The sequence below is a fragment of the Ranitomeya imitator genome, chromosome 4 (genome assembly GCF_032444005.1).
Source record: "Ranitomeya imitator isolate aRanImi1 chromosome 4, aRanImi1.pri, whole genome shotgun sequence".
Taxonomy (NCBI): Eukaryota; Metazoa; Chordata; class Amphibia; order Anura; family Dendrobatidae; genus Ranitomeya; species Ranitomeya imitator.
In genome coordinates this window covers 394,690,007-394,706,991 of record NC_091285.1, presented here as the reverse complement: position 1 = coordinate 394,706,991, position 16,985 = coordinate 394,690,007, and the positions used below count along the sequence as shown (strand labels likewise).

Sequence of the window (16,985 nt, the reverse complement as noted above, 5' to 3'; positions counted from 1 at the left end):
CCAGAATCCGTCTTTTACTTTGCAATTGGCTCTGAGCTGGTGGGATGAGACAAGCTAACAAGGAATCCTGCTCTTGCTTCTTTAGTTTGCATACAGATAAAAGGAGCAGCATGGAGACCATTATATAGCATATTACTAAGCAAGTGTATATGTGAATTCAGCTGTGCGGGTGAAGTAAAAGACTTTTTAGAAAGCTCGAATGATCTTTGTCTCTTCTGCCTGTTTTCTCTTCACTTCTTCGCTTCATCTCACACTATAGTGTATAATAAGTTGTATATACTGACACCTCATTGTGTTGGTCTTATTTTACTGCAAGCTGTTTTTTTTCAGACTGGATGGTCTTTTTAATCATAGACCTGAGATAGGGACAAGGGGGCATCCTCTACGTCTGGAGGAAAGAAGGTTTAAGCATAATAACAGACGCGGATTCTTTACTGTAAAGGTACCTTCACACTGAGCGACTTAACAACGATATCGCTAGCGATCCGTAACGCTGCAGCGTCCTGGATAGCGATATCGTTGTGTTTGACACGCAGCAGCGATCTGGAGAAGAAGAAGCAGGGATGTGCAGGGACCGCGCCAGGAGCAGGTAAGTATAACTAGATAACACCCGACCCCCCTCCCCTGCCGACCCCCGGGTATGACTCAAGTATAAGCCGAGAGGGGGACTTTCAGCCCAAAAAAATGGGCTGAAAATCTCGGCTTATACTCGAGTATATACGGTATGTTACTATGGCAAATTTAGCAGGCAGGGGGATGAGAAGTGGCTCATAAGTGGAGAAAGAAGCAGAATTCTTTAATAAGATAAATTACAACAGTTCTTATATTCACTTGTCCTATTTATTCATACAAAGTTTTTTTGCAAATACAGTTCTCTTTTAATTGTATATACTTAATCGGAATATGTAGTTCAAGAACTAAGTTATGATTAGGTGTTTAACATAGCTACAGATATTGTCAGTTTCATTTTTGTGATCAAGTTTAAAGTGATTGTAATTTTGTTTTTCTTTTTACAGAGGAAGAAGAGGAGCAAGTACCCACAGATGGTGGGACTTCAGCAGAAGCTATGCAAGTTCCTTATGAGGAAGGAGAGATGGAAGAAGATGAAACTATTAATGATGAGAACTATTTGAGTAAAAGGCCACTGGATAGTCCAGAGGCCGAAATGCCTTTTCCAAAGCGGCAACGATTAGCTAATAGTAAAGGAGATATTTTGGATGGAACTTTGGAACCAAGGGAGCCACTTAGCTCAATAAATACTCAAAAGGTTTCCCCAATGCTTTCACCCACTCACCTACCAGATAATTCTGACTTGACTATTTCTTCTTCAGAACCAGTAATGCTTTCACCTATTCTTAAACCTCAGACTCCTTCAAAACCTTTAGAATCTAAGGCATTAACCTCTAAAACCAAATCAAAAAGTTCACCAGGACAGAAAACTAAATCCCCCAAATCCACAGCTCTAGGCAGTCCAATGCGGTCACCTAAAAATACTCTAAAAGACAAAAAGTCTCCTGGACGTGCCAAAAGTCCCAAGAGCCCTAAAAGCCCCAAAACTTCTGCCCCTGCTAGCCAACCAACTGTTAAGTCTGAAACGCCTAGCCGTACACCACTAGCTGCATTAAGTGAAAAGATTGGGAGAGAGAATATACAGGTAAAGCCAAGTCAAGCATCACAGGATTCTGAAAAAGTAAACCCTGAAAATCCCTCCAAAAAACCATCAGTGACTGATAATACAATTGAGGATTCGATTGATGCTGTTGTTGCTCGTGCTTGTGCTGAGCAAGAACCCGATCCATTTGAGTTTTCCTCAGGTTCTGAATCTGAAGGTGATGTCTTTACTAGTCCAAAAAGACTGACCATAGCAGAACCCGGTACTCCTAAGGTTTCAGCAGCAAACAGTAGTCTTGGTAAAATGTGTAGCACACCACTGCCTGCTTCAGGAGGTACATCTAGTTCTGATATTTCATGGACAATGGATGACTCAATTAATGAAGTGATTCGAAAGGTCAACCAGGAAACTCCACAAAGTGTGTCTATAAGTCAGCCATGCTTTTCCTCTCCCTCTGCATCTCCTCCTACTCCAGAGCCACTTGTAAAAACCTTTGAGGACAAGGCTAAATTAGCTTCACCAGTTGAGTTGAAGAAAAAGGCAAAGAAGGAACTGAAAACAAAGACGAAGAAAAAGGACAAAGAAAAGCAGAAAGACAAAGATAAAAGTAAGGAAAAAAACAAGGACAAAAACAAGGAAAAAGATAAAGACAGTAATAAAGATTCCAAACTTCAGTGGAAGGACTCTATCAAGGATGATGATGGTGAGCTGCCTAGGCTCAAGTCAAAGGATTTGAATGACTCTGAACAGAAACCAAAACAAAAGGAGAGCAGTGGAAAGAAAGAAAAAGAAAAACATAAAGATAAGAAGAAAGATAAAGAAAAGGGTAGAAAGGATAAAGAGAAGAAGGAGAAAGGAAAAGATAAAAACAAAGAAGAAAAGCTAAAAAATGCTCAACCAACCCCTGTTGTGTTACCTTCTAAAGACCTGTCACTGGCAATTCTAAGTACCCCCAATGCAGTTAGACTGCCATCTTTGATGCCTTCCATATCCCCACTAGTTTCGGAAAAAGTAACTGAAGATCGAGAAAAAACTAAAGAGAAAGACAAGAAAAAGGAGAAGAAAGAGAAGAAGAAAAAGAAGGACAAAGAGAAAGTCAAAGAGAAAGAAAAGGAGAAAAAAGAAAAGGAGAAGAAGGACAAAGACAAGGAAAAACACAAGCATGACAAAGTAAGGGTTTATAAATGTTCTCTATTATATTCCATATTGCAGATTTATGGTGACCATTGAATGAAGTTAGCCAAGCCTGCTGACAATCTAATATATATGGTGATGCCATGAATCCCCTGACTGCACATGTAGGGTAGGAAAAGATGGGCATGTTGAATTGTAACATGCCCGCTTCTCATGCCTTACAGGGTTATTCTCAACATGTTATCTACTGTTCTCAAAATAGGTGATAATTTGCAGATTAGTGGGGGACGGGTCCAACAGCTTAGCTTTTTACTGATCCTGAGAACCGAGTCGTTGTAATGTGATAGTGGTCACACATGCACCCAACCACTATATTTATTCTCCGAGACTCTAGGAGATGGTAGTGCTCAGTGCTCTATTTCTGGCCTTCCCATAGAAAATGAATTGAGCAGTGGTGTGAATGTGTGGCCCCCTCTCCTTTCCAAGGAGGCTTGTGGAGCCCCACCTTTTCAGGAGTGGTGGATGTCCCATCCATTGGAACCCTTCGGATTCACAACCTGTGATTGGTAGGAATTTAATAGAAGTGACATGCTCATTCTAAGGCTAACCTCCCACCCGCTGTCTAAGCTTGGTAGTACAGAGCAAGAGACCCTACAAAACCACTGGTGCAGCCACTTCAGGAAAATGACCGCCAGTGTTTTCCTAAAGCAGCTTTGCCTAAGAAAGATCAGCGGTGTAAATGACGCCATGTACACATAGCCTAAGGGAGGTAAGCCAGCGGTGTAAATGACGCCATGTACACATAGCCTAAGGGAGGGAAGCCAGCGGTGTAGGCTTCTAGCCTCGGCTAGCTCCTCTCTCCTCATTGAGAACACAAGCCCGCCATGAAGAAGTGTGTGGACTGTTAACGGTCAGTGGCCAGGCAACGCAGCCATTTATAAATAAGGTAGTGAACTTAAATACCGTAAATGGGAAACTTTTATTGTTCTTTATGTGGGTGACTTGGCTTCTTATGATTAAAGCGAAGGAGACAAATGAAGAAATGCTGTAATACCAGATTATATTGGCAGAGCTGGTCAGTAGCCATCAGGAAGTCCCAGCAAAGATAAACTGTAAAGCCTCCAGCACAAAGAATTCCCGAATAAATGGAATTGTCCAGCCAAGGGTTTCCTAAATCCACCTGACTCCTGCAAGTTAGGATGTTAAACTGGTTCCCGTGTAAATTGTTCTCATTCTCCCGGCGTTTTTGTGCTCTGCCGGGGTTTAGGAGCAATATGGAGTTAACGCTTTATCAGTTGGTGCCCCGAGGTATGTGGCAAAGCAGCTAAATCCTTAAAGATTAGCAAAAAATGCAGCACATGGCAGTAAAGGGTTTATAAGACTACCATTATTAGTTCAGGTGAAAGGAGAGTTGCTTATACATTAAACTGGACAAATCCACTAACAATGTATTTTCAGGCCCTTACAAAGGGATGTCTTATTGCAGTACATTGCTTTTATGACGATTTGGGAAGCTTAAAAGTGAAACCGCTCCTGGCCACAGTGTTGTGCTTTCCCTAAAGGCCGTTTGTCCTTTTAACTTGTAAGGCTCAGTTTCCACTTTTGCTAAAACAAAAAAAACAAAACCCTGGCAAGGAAATGCAAAATGTGATGAATTAAAATTACAGTCAAGCCAAGCAATGATTGAATCTTAATGAAAATGGAGATAACACATTAACACAGCAGCAGCGCTAATGAAAATGTAAATGAGATTCTTGTTTTGTCTAAATGATTACATTGTCTTCTTTTTTTTTTAATATCCCATCTACTACCAGAGGGCCAGACTATGCCCTGCTGAGCCGATTTTCCACGCTCTGAAAGTGCACGCAGCCAGTGTGCTCCTCACTGTTACACTAACTAGCGAGTAATAGGGGCCCGCTCCTGTGCGTCTGCTAGTGTATAGCGAGTAATAGGGGCCCGCTCCTGCGTGTGTCTACTAGTGTATAGTGAGTAATAGGGGCCTGCTCCTGTGTGTCTGCTAGTGTATAGCGAATAATAGGGGCCCGCTCCTGCGTGTGTCTACTAGTGTATAGTGAGTAATAGGGGCCTGCTCCTGTGTGTCTGCTAGTGTATAGTGAGTAATAGGGGCCTGCTCCTGTGTGTCTGCTAGTGTATAGCGAGTAATAGGGGCCCGCACCTGTGTGTCTGCTAGTGTATAGCGAGTAATAGGGGCCGCTCCTGTGTGTCTGCTAGTGTATAGTGAGTAATAGGGGCCCGCTCCTGTGCGTGTCTGCTAGTGTATAGTGAGTAATAGGGGCCCGCTCCTGTGTGTGTCTGCTAGTGTATAGTGAGTAATAGGGGCCCGCTCCTGTGCGTCTGCTAGTGTATAGCGAGTAATAGGGGCCCGCTCCTGCGTGTGTCTACTAGTGTATAGTGAGTAATAGGGGCCTGCTCCTGTGTGTCTGCTAGTGTATAGCGAGTAATAGGGGCCCGCACCTGTGTGTCTGCTAGTGTATAGCGAGTAATAGGTGCCGCTCCTGTGCGTCTGCTAGTGTATAGCGAGTAATAGGGGCCCGCTCCTGCGTGTGTCTACTAGTGTATAGTGAGTAATAGGGGCCTGCTCCTGTGTGTCTGCTAGTGTATAGCGAGTAATAGGGGCCCGCACCTGTGTGTCTGCTAGTGTATAGCGAGTAATAGGGGCCCGCTCCTGTGCGTGTCTGCTAGTGTATAGTGAGTAATAGGGGCCCGCTCCTGTGTGTGTCTGCTAGTGTATAGCGAGTAATAGGGGCCCGCTCCTGTACGTGTCTGCTAGTGTATAGTGAGTAATAGGGGCCCGCTCCTGTGTGTGTCTGCTAGTGTATAGTGAGTAATAGGGGCCCGCTCCTGTGTGTCTGCTAGTGTATAGCGAGTAATAGGGGCCCGCTCCTGCGTGTCTACTAGTGTATAGTGAGTAATAGGGGCCTGCTCCTGTGCGTCTGCTAGTGTATAGCGAGTAATAGGGGCCCGCTCCTGTGTGTGTTTGCTAGTGTATAGCGAGTAATAGGGGCCCGCTCCTGCGTGTGTCTACTAGTGTATAGTGAGTAATAGGGGCCTGCTCCTGTGTGTCTGCTAGTGTATAGCGAGTAATAGGGGCCTGCTCCTGTGTGTCTGCTAGTGTATAGCGAGTAATAGGGGCCGCTCCTGTGTGTCTGCTAGTGTATAGCGAGCAATAGGGGCCCGCTCCTGTGCGTCTGCTAGTGTATAGTGAGTAATAGAGGCCCGCTCCTGTGTGTGTCTGCTAGTGTATAGCGAGTAATAGGGGCCGCTCCTGTGTATCTGCTAGTGTATAGCGAGCAATAGGGGCCCGCTCCTGCGTGTGTCTTCTATTGTATGGCGACAAGCCCGTATCCGGCGCTTCAGGCTTTTTCGCCGGAAACAAAAAACGTTACAGTAGACGTTTTTTCCAGACGCTGGAATCGAGTGTACGCCGGATCCGGCATCAAACCAGAAGGAACGCGGCGCAATCCGGCGCTAATACAAGTCAATGGGGGAAAAACCGGATCCGGTTTTTATTTTTTCCGGTTTTTCTCCCGAGAGCTGGATTTAATATGTACTCCCCCTCCGGAATATCGCTGCTAATCTGTTTCCATCTAGGGGGAAACAAATTCTGATGTATTTTGTGTAGGTGGCTAACTTCATGTCTTCTAAACAAAACCTTCTATTTTAGCAGGCCAAAGTGGAATTATCTATTCCTGCCCCTTCACCTGTGATTCCCCGACTGACACTGAGGGTTGGCGCAGGCCAAGATACAATGTAAGTAATGACAGGTGACAATGGAACAACTTGTGTTATTTTTCCATATTACTTCTGTGATGAGCATTGTAGTTTGAAATATTATAATTGTAAAGATATTGTCATCAGAAAATGCCATATTGTTTAAATTAGGTTTTTTACATTAAATTAAAAATGAGAAGCTTGGGGAATCTTACAATTTGCACGTGTCCCTCATTGGACTTAGTCTCTTAATTTCCTATTGTTTCAGGAAATTCACATGTACGTTAGCCACAATAGCTACTCTGACTCTGACCCTATTTTTGTATTGAAGCATCTGAGCGTGTGCCAAGGTCATTGTGAGGGTAGGGGAGCAGGCTCAGGTGTGGCATTGATGAAGCCTGTGATCAGCTGGGTATGAAGGTGTTACCTGTCATTGTAATCTTGCCTCAGATAATGGAGCTCCTGTTAACTCTTCCCAAAATGAAAGAAAGTTGGAGTCTAAATAGCCCCAGTGGCCCCTGTCAAAATTGCAAGGTTACCAACTTTGTTTTTTAATAAATATTGTGATATAGAGAAGAAAAAGCATTGCAGCATTTTCCCACATCTGCCTAAAACTTTTGAAAGAAAAAAAATTGGCAAATCAAGAATGCTTTCAAAATCCAAACCGAATGAACAGAAGAGAAATTCAAATCAATATTTGGCGTGACTGTTCATTTCCCTGAAAACAGCATACATTCTTCTCGGTACACAGGCACAAAGGATTTTGTAGGTCTATAGCCTGGTGTTTGAGTAACCAACTGTACCCAACAGGTGATATTGGTCATTATTTTCAGAAGTAGGTTCAAACACAGTCAGCAATTGTAAAAGAAAGAGGCTTAAAACTGGGTGAGGAACTGCCAAACACTGCTATAAAGGTGAGGTTGTGGAAGACCAGTTTTGTGTCATAGGTTATACACCATAGCAAGACTGAGCCCAGCAGTAAGACACAATTTCAAAGCCGACTGGCGTTTCAAGATGTGCTATTTAACCTTAGTGACTGAGCCAATTTTTACAATTCTGACCACTGTCACTTTGAGGTTATAGCTCTGGAACGCTTCAACGGATTCCACAGATTCTAAGATTGTTTTTATGTGACATATTGTACTTCATGTTAGTGGTAAAATTTATTCGATATGACGTACCATATATACTAGAGTATAAGCCGACCCAAGTATAAGCCGGCCTCCCTAATTTTGCCCCAAAAAACTGGGAAAACTTAATGACTCGAGTATAAGCCTAGGGTGGAAAATGCAGCAGCTACCGGTAAATTTCAAAAGTAAAAATAGATACCAATAAAAGTAAAATTAATTGAGACATCAGTAGGTTAAGTGTTTTTGAATATCCATATTGAATCAGGAGCCCCATATAATGCTCCATACAGTTCATGATGGCAACCATAAGATGCTCCATACAAAATACGCCCCATATAATGCTCCATACAGTTTATGATGGGCTCCATAAGATGCTCCATATTAAAATATACCCTATATAATGCTGCACAAATGTTGACTATGGCCCCATAAGATGCTCCATAGAGATATTTGCCCCATATAATGCTGCACAAATGTTGATTATGGCCCCATAAGATGCTCCATATAGATATTTTCCCCATATAGTGCTACACAAACATTGAATATGGCCCCATAAGATGCTCCATAGAGATATTTGCCCCATATGCTGTTGCTGCGATTTAAAAATATATATATATATCACATACTCACCTCTCGTCGCTCAGGCCCCCGGCATTTGCAATACTCACCGGTCCTCGTTCCGGCGCCGCTGTGTCTTTCGTATCCTCTGCACTAATGTTCAGGCAGAGGGCGTGGACTAACCACGTCATCGCACCCTCTGACCTGAGCGTCACTGCAGAGGACGCAGAAGACAGAGTGGAGCCGGAACGAGGACAGGTGAATATCGCGCAGTGCTCCCCCTCCCCATTATACTCACCTGCTCCATGCGCGGTACCTGCACATCCCTGATTCTCCGGGCGCTGACAGCTTCTTCCAGCGTTGTGCGGTCACCGTTAACGCTCATTAAAGTAATGAATATGTGGCTCCACCCCTATGGAAGAAGCTGTCAGCGCCCAGAGACCGGAGATGCAGGGACCTCGCCAGGAGCAGGTGAGTATGTCACAGCCGCTGCTCCCCCTCCCCGCCGACCCCCCTGGGACAATGACTTGAGGATAAGCCAAGAGGGGCACTTTCAGCCTAAAAAAATGGGCTGAAAATCTCAGCTTATACTCAAATATATACGGTAAGTTTATTTGTGAAAAAACGGAAATTTAGCAAAAATTTAGCAATTTTCAAATTTCTAATTTTCGTGCCCTTAAATCGGAGAGCCGTGTCACACAAAATGGTGAATAAATAACATTTCCCACATGTCAACTTCACATCAGCACAATTTTGGAAACCTATTTTTTTGTGTGTTAGGATGTTATAAGGGTTAAAAGTTGACCAGCGATTTCTAATGTTTCCAACTAAATTTACAAAACCATTTTTTTTAGGGACCACCTCACATTTAGGCTGCCGTCACACTCGCAGTATTTGGTCTGTATTTTACATCAGTATTTCTAAGCCAAAACCAGGAGTGGGTGATAAATGCAGAAGTGGTGCGTATGTTTCTATTATACTTTTCCTCTAATTGTTCCACTCCTGGTTTTGGCTTACAAATACTGATGTAAAATACTGACCAAATACTGCTAGTGTGACGGCAGCCTTAAAGTGAGTTTGGGGGGGTCAATATGACAAAATACCCAAAAGGGACACCATTCTAAAAACTGCACCCCTCAAGGGGCACAAAACCACATTCAAGAAGTTTATTAACCCTTCATGTGGCTGGAATCAATGGCGGGCACCATGTCGCGTTTGGAGACCCCCTGATGTACCTAAACAGGGAACCCCCTAATTCTAACTCCAACCCTAACACAACCCTAACCCCAACACAACCCTATTACCAACCCTAACCGTAATTTCAACCATAACCCCAACTCTAGCCCAACCCTAACCATAGCCCTAGCTCTAACCCCAACCCTAACTGCAAAGATAGGTAAAAATAATACAATAAAAAAATGCATTTTTTCCAAACTAAGGGGATGAAAAAGGGGGGTTTGATTTGCTATTTTTTTTTTATTTTGATCAGTGATCAAAATGAACCAATAGGAAAGATCTCCTATTGTTCCCAGATACCGGCCGGCAGATCTCAGCGGGCACACTACGCATATGCCCGCCATTTTCTTCCAGGAAGATGAAGCGGCGGGCCAGGGGACAGAGCAGGAGGGTCCAGGGAGGGTGGAGGTACCAGGGTTGCTCGGGGGACCCCATTTCTCTCTTCTATGGTGTGCTAAATCATATCAGAGGAAGAGAAATGAATGGGAAATCAGACTTTTTTTGTGATTGCCGTTATTCGGTGACTCACAAGATTGGGGACTGTAAAAACCAAACTGAATCATGTTCTCTGAAGTCTCAGCTAACCCCGGTAGCCGAGACCGCAGGGATTTTCCGGCCGCTCTGGGAAATAAGGCTCCTTAACTGCCGCCGTTAAAATCGGCAGTTGTTAAGGGGTTAAACTTTTTTTGAAAGAAAGGACAACAATAAGGACTGTAGAGACAGTGGTCAGCCAAGGAGACTTTGCGCAGCACATGAGACACATTCCAAGGCAACTACCCTTGGAAAGTGGACAATGTCCATCAGTGCCATCCGCCCAGGTCTGGCAGCAGCCAGTGGGATCCAGCAACACCCATCTACTGTACAGAAAAGTGTGTCCAGAAGTGGTCTTCATGGAAGGATTTGTTTACACAAACCGACCAGTGGTACAATACGACCACCGATCGTTAAACTTTAAATGATTGCCAGTCTTTCGAATACCTGTTTACACTGGCTGACCAAATCTTTGCTAGATCGCTCCATGTGCATAGGCTGCCTTTGTTCTTAGCAGTGAGAGTCCCATTAGCACAATAACGCCAGGTTCATACTGCGTTAAAGCAGCCCGTTCAAGGCATAGCGTTGACGGGCTGCGTTAATGCTATATCATACACTCCATCATGTTATGCTATACCGCTAGCGCAGATGATTCATCTGTGCTAGCGGTGACGGAGCCTCAGACGCTGCAGCCCGTGTGTCACGGGGGTATTGGGTATACTAAAGCTGATTACCCGGGCCCCTGCGATATCCCTCAGACTAGGGAAAACCCTGTCTGTCCTTCTCCCAGAATTTACACTGATGGTGTGCTTGTCTGGGCCGCCAGGCCTGACCCTGACTCCTGTTTCAGCCCTATGCTGAAACCTCCACCCGCCACCCAGTGATAAGACCACACACACTAACCTACACAGAAAGTACAGATAGGGAAAACTAAAAACGCACCTCGCCGCAGACACACAAGAAAACACTATAATGTGCACAGGGCAAAAATAAACACATATAGGAAGGAGAAATATGACAAAGGATAATACACCACCAGATACTTCAACTCCTAGACCACCACTCCAGACCAAGATCACCAGGCACAAGACACAAGCTATAATCGGCGACGCCCAAAGTCCAGAATGACTATTTAAAGGCCACGGGAGTGACCCAGCCTCCAACCAGATAACCAGCCAGATTAACCCTGGATAACCTGGATAAAATCTAGCCGGCGCCACTGAGCGTATAGTGGACAAATGTGGAATTACCGCTGTCTGTCGGACGCCCTAGTGTGAACAGCGTCCGACATGACACTGTGTCCGAGGCTCCGTCACTGAATGACGGCACATCGCTAGCGTATGCCGATTATGGCATGCGTTGGCGATGCGCCCGATACTAGGGGTTAATTGCAGCGTAAACGGACTGCCGTAACGCAGTGTGACCCCAGCCTAACCTGTACATGAATGCGGAAGTGACCGCATGTGATGGGAGCTCAGGAGCTGAGATCTCTCCGCATACTGCAGATGACAGCTGTATTACATAGCCAGTATCTCTAACAGCTGTCTAGCCATTTAAATCCATGACCACGGGCATCAATTGGCTTCCAAGGCATCCGGCGGTCTCTTGAAGGCCTTTGTCGCTGCCATCGTGGTACTCCACATGCTGAACTTTAAAAGATACAAAGATTTTCACTATATGCTGCAACTTTACCATATTGCAGTATTTTGCATAAGTAATCAAACACCTATTCAAACCCCCTAATGGGACCCAAAAATAAAAAATGAAAAATCGAACTGTATATCAAGGGTTAAAGGGTTTTTCCCCATGTTTACGAGTTCCCAGCTCTCCACAGGATACTTGAAAACTTGCTTATCCCTTGAATAGGGCTGTGATATGCCCGATTGGAGTGGTGACTGCCCATGCTCACCACCGCTCCATGTATTGTCTACTGGAGCAGTCCCATAGACAATGAATGGAGTAATCTACAAGTGGTCACTGATCCCTGAGGTTAGCCGTGTCCAGGATTGCCATATATACTTTTGGATTAGAAGTCTCCAGTTCTCTGCTTTATTGAGAACAAGTTATGGTCCTGACTATCTGATTACAGCATACACGTTGCCATTTACAATAGCCGCATTTGCCGACATACCAATTCTACAGCTGCCAAATAAGTATTTCAGGGAAATTTACTGGATTCAATTCTAATGCAATTAGACCTCATTTGGTTCCCTAAATAAATAAAAGGTCAGTCTGCAAATTAAGCTTATCTCTGGCCACAGCTTCCATAAATTGTGTTTTAATGTTTTTTTCACAGATCTTATCCATAATGGGTTAGGTGGTGTTAGTTCATTTGGATTTAAAATATTTAAGACTGCTTCTTAATGTATTATTTGAACAGTGCATTACGGCATTTTCTCTGCAGTGTTATCAAGTCCCTGATCACTAATTGAGTTAATGCCACTAGGTGCTTAAGATATGGCATGTAGCGGACACTGAGGTTCTCCATTGGGTGCGCAAATGCCTTGTCCACCTACTGTACATTAGCATTCACATCACTTACCCAAAATCTAGAAATGAACAACCAGCCATTGTGTATAGCTTGTCGGCACACATTGGGGTAAACCGCTTGATCGGAAGAGTTTATATACCGTATTTAATTGAAATGGGTTCGGAGCAGATGATGAAATAACTTCTACTCGCCCTTCCGTTTCAGTGCTTGTGCATTGGCGGTCTCTCCCCTGCTCTGTAACGATAGATTCACACATACAGTGCTCTCCACTGAGCGCAAAAGTTTCTGTGGGAATCCCAAACTGAAGCCCCTGACGGAGCCATTCACTTCAGTGAAGCCATCGCGTCACTTTGGCCAATGTTTGGCCTCCATCCTGGCAGTGTTGATCTTTTTCAGATATGCACAGAAATGTGGCAAACATCTGCACATTTCTGTCCCACTAAGTATTCCATTTATTTTGTTTTGCACCCTCAGGCCACTAAGAATGCAGTGGCCCGAAGAGGACAACCCTTTTAAAGGTAACCCGTCATGTAAAAAATAAACTGTATTACCTGCATGGGGTTAATCTGCAGGTTAAAAGTATTCTGAAGATGTGTGGATGCCATATTGAGACCCCAGCAGCCAAGAGAAAATATTCTGAAAATGTGTGGCTGCCACACTGAAAGCCCAGCAGCCAAGAGGGAATTAACTTTTTTTTTGCCAACAGCCTTTGGCTTTCAGTCATAGAGGAGTGGCCGGTGCAGCTTCAGTCATCACAAAATACACAGTGAGCCGTGGCTGTATCCACGCCCTGGCACTGACTCACTGACTGACAGCCAGCTCAACATTAGAAGCGGCTGTCAGTCAGTGGCAGGATGAGGTTATAGCCACTGCTCACTGTGTACTGAGCAATGACTGAAGCCACTCCTCTATGACTGAAAGCCTGAGGCTGCCGGGAGGAATAAAGTTCATTTCCCCCTGGCAGAAGCGGTCACATGGTTTCAGAAAACTATTAACCTGCGGATTGACCCCATAGCTACAGGTTATTAGGTTTTGGGTTTTTTTTTTTAATGATTGGTTCTCTTAAAGTTTGACCATTGCTGAGTTGCAGCTATTTTTTATGTGACTTGTGGGCTTAGCCTTGATAAATCAGGCTTACGTACTCCTACAATAAATGTCCATGACACATTACTCAAAGTAGTAAAATGGGCAATGAGTTGACAGTAGAGACTCACACTTGTAGAAAAGTACGGGCTGGGGTGCTTATTTTTTATTTTATCAGAGGAATGGTTAAAATTTTTCTGAAAAGTGTAGTATAGTATTATTCCGGTTACTGCTTGTACTATTATTTTGCTGGAGTGCCTGTTACTATTATTATCCATGTGGGTTGGCGGCACAATAAGTGGTGTGTTTTGAACAGGTAACTCTTTGCTGTGCATTGACATAACTGTGAGCCTGTTTATTCACATGGCAGCCACTACAATGTTTACATCCAGGCAGATAAAGGAGTAGGGATCATTAGACTGCCCCCTATGGTCATATCCAGATTGCCTTTGCCCTTAACCTTGGCTCTTTTCGTGTGTTTGGGCAAGGATGGGTGGCTTCCTATTGACTTGTCAAGCTGTTGGTTTGCATTCCAGTCCAAGCAATTCATGACCTAGTCCATTTAATCCACTGTTATGTGGTGGGGAAACAGGTAAAGGAATCCTGCTGAAATTCCCTCCTTCTGCACGTTTTTATGAATGAGGCCAGTGTGTGCAGCAGTTAGGGCAGCGTGACCAAATCCCCCAGAAAACGTAATGCTAGCAGCATGGGGCTATTGTGGGCCGCAGCTGTGGGCGGTGTTGGTTACTCCACTAGAGATTGCTCATTCAGCAGAAGCCCATGAATTCAAGAGGACGAAATGATACCGCCGGGGAAGAATGTGGGAGCGCAGACCACTGGATGGGCAGCGCTACACAATGGATTGCTGGCACTGGCTGCCTGTGTTTATTGCTCACTAATGGGCCTCCAAATGATTTTACAATGTGGAATTTAGTGGTTTATTACTTAGAAATGAAAACTGCTAACAGCTGGAGAGCCGCATTAACCCTGCTGTTCTGTTGGTCAAAAATGACCGACTTTGAACTTCAATATTCTTTAAAATATTCAAGATGCGGCTCTGAAACCCGTGGCCGACCGACCCATCCTCATTTAAGTCAATCAATCACAAGTTTCAGAACCGCATCTTGAACACCCCAAAAAATACCAAAGTTCAAAATAGGTCTCCCCAGACCAAACAGAACAGCAGGGTTAAAGACTGCTGAGTGACTATAGAAAGCGAAAATGGCAGCCGTGTGCTGCGCATGGCACTTTAACCCATCAGGTCAGAGGCTGTTCTAAATGGCACCAGCTATGCAGCTGAGACTTTATAGCAAGTGATTAGGAGGAGAGGATTGGGTGAAATCTGATTTCTCTTCTGAATGGTACGATGAATGCTTCAATAGGACGCAGTCTGCAGCAGGTAGCAATGAGCTGAAGGCATTTAAATCTTTATTGGCTACAAAGCCACCGAAATTATTACTGCAGCCTTCTCCAGAAAGCAAGCACCACAGGAATGGAAATCTAATTACTGCAAATAAACAGGCTGTCTCATAACGGTGACTGCCTCCCTAAGATGACAGATCGCAGCTTTGGTCTTTCCCCTGCCATATTTCACATATGAGGCTCTGGGGAGAAAGTGGTGCTAGGCGCACAGCAGATCTGGGCTGTCTTCTCCCACTCTGTAGTTAGTATTGATGATGTTGTGTTCTGTTATTGACTGTTTATTTTTCATGGATTTGTGTCTGCCTTTTCTTCTTCCTCTCTCTCCTCCTTAATATCTTTCTCTCAATCTCTCTTTCCCTCAATAACTTTCTTTTCCTCGATGATTTGGGCTCTCTTTCTCAATCCCTGTTACTCTCTTTTCCTCTATCATGGGCTCATTTCCTCAAGCCCTCGCGCGCTCTTTTCCTCAGTTGCCTGTCATGGCTGCCGCGACCAATCCGCAACGGCCACAGTCCGATTAGTCCCTCCCTACTCCCCTGCAGTCAGCGCCCGCTCCATACTCCCCGCAGTCACCGCTCACACAGGGTTAATGCCAGCGATAATGGACCGCGTTATGCCGCGGTGTAACTCACTCTGTTACCGCCGCTATTAACCCTGTGTGACCAAGTTTTTACTATTGATGCTGCCTATGCAGCGTCAATAGTAAAAACATCTAATGTTAAAAATAATAAAACATCATTATATACTCACCTTTCGCGACACTCCGGTAACCGCTCCATGCAAGCGGCAGGTTCCGGTGCCAAGGATGGTATGGGAGAAGGACGTGCCATGAAGTCGCAGTCATGTGACCGTGACGTCATCACAGGCCCTGCGCGAGACGGACCTGCCATGACGTCACGGTCATGTGACCGCGACATCATCACAGGCCCTGCGCGAGACGGACCTGCCATGACGTCACGGTCATGTGACCGCGACGTCATCACAGGGCCTGCGCGAGACGGACCTGCCATGACGTCACGGTCATGTGACCGAACTACAAGGGGCCCTCGGAAGGTGAGTATATGTTTATTTTTATTTTTTTTAACCTGTGACATACGTCTGTGACATACGTGGCTGGGCAATATACTACGTGACTGGCCAATATACTACGTGGCTGGGCAATATACTACGTGGCTCTGTGCTGTATACTACGTCACTGAGCAATATACTATGTAACTGGGCAATATACTACGTAACTGGGCAATATACTATGTAACTGGGCAATATACTACGTAACTGGGCAATATACTACGTCACTGGGCAATATACTACGTCACTGGGCAATATACTACGTAACTGGGCAATATACTACGTCACTGGGCAATATACTACGTGGCTGGGCAATACACTACGTGGGCTGTGCAATATACTACGTGGACATGCATATTCTAGAATACCCGATGCGTTAGAATCGGGCCACCATCTAGTTAACTGTATAATGGCGACCACAAAAAAAATTCCGATTTTCCATTTAATTTCTCTGTCCTCTGATGTGATCGCACATGAGAGGAGAGAGAAATGGGTTCTCCTGATCTCTCATCCTCCCCCCATCCCTGTACGTCTGGTGTCCCTGCAACCCCCCCATGAAGTCCCGCCGGCATCGTCTTGCCGGAGAAAATGGCGGGCGCATAAATAAGTGCGCCCGCCGAGATCTGCTGGCCGACACCCGGCAACAATAGGACATTTTTACTATTGGTTTATTTTGATTACTGTGATAGACCCTATCAAAGTGATCAAAATAAAAAAAAAAATAATAAATCAAACCCCCCTTTATCACCCCGTTAGCTAGGTAAAAATAATAAAATACAAAAAATGTATTTATTTTCATTTTTCCGTTAGGGTTGGGGTCAAAGTTAGGGTTTGGGCTAAAGTTAGGGTTGTGGTTATGGTTGGGATTAGGGTTAGGGTTGGGATTAGGGTTTTGTTAGGGTTGTGGTTAGGGTTATGATTAGGGTTAGGGGTGTGTTGGTGCTAGGGTTGTGGTTAGGGTTATGGTTGGGGTTAGGGGTGTGTTGGC

General features: G+C 44.6%; 1 protein-coding gene across 2 annotated transcripts in view; it reads left to right on the top strand.

Annotated features, from left to right (window-relative positions):
* The window catches only part of TAF3 (TATA-box binding protein associated factor 3), a 132,942-nt gene that overhangs the window by 100,642 nt on the left and 15,315 nt on the right, over positions 1 to 16,985 (top strand). For both annotated transcript variants that reach the window (XM_069765299.1, XM_069765300.1), the window contains exons 3-4: positions 1,017 to 2,782; positions 6,432 to 6,517. In XM_069765299.1, coding sequence (XP_069621400.1) covers positions 1,017 to 2,782; positions 6,432 to 6,517 — 1,852 coding nt within the window. The remainder of the gene's footprint in view (positions 1 to 1,016; positions 2,783 to 6,431; positions 6,518 to 16,985) is intronic.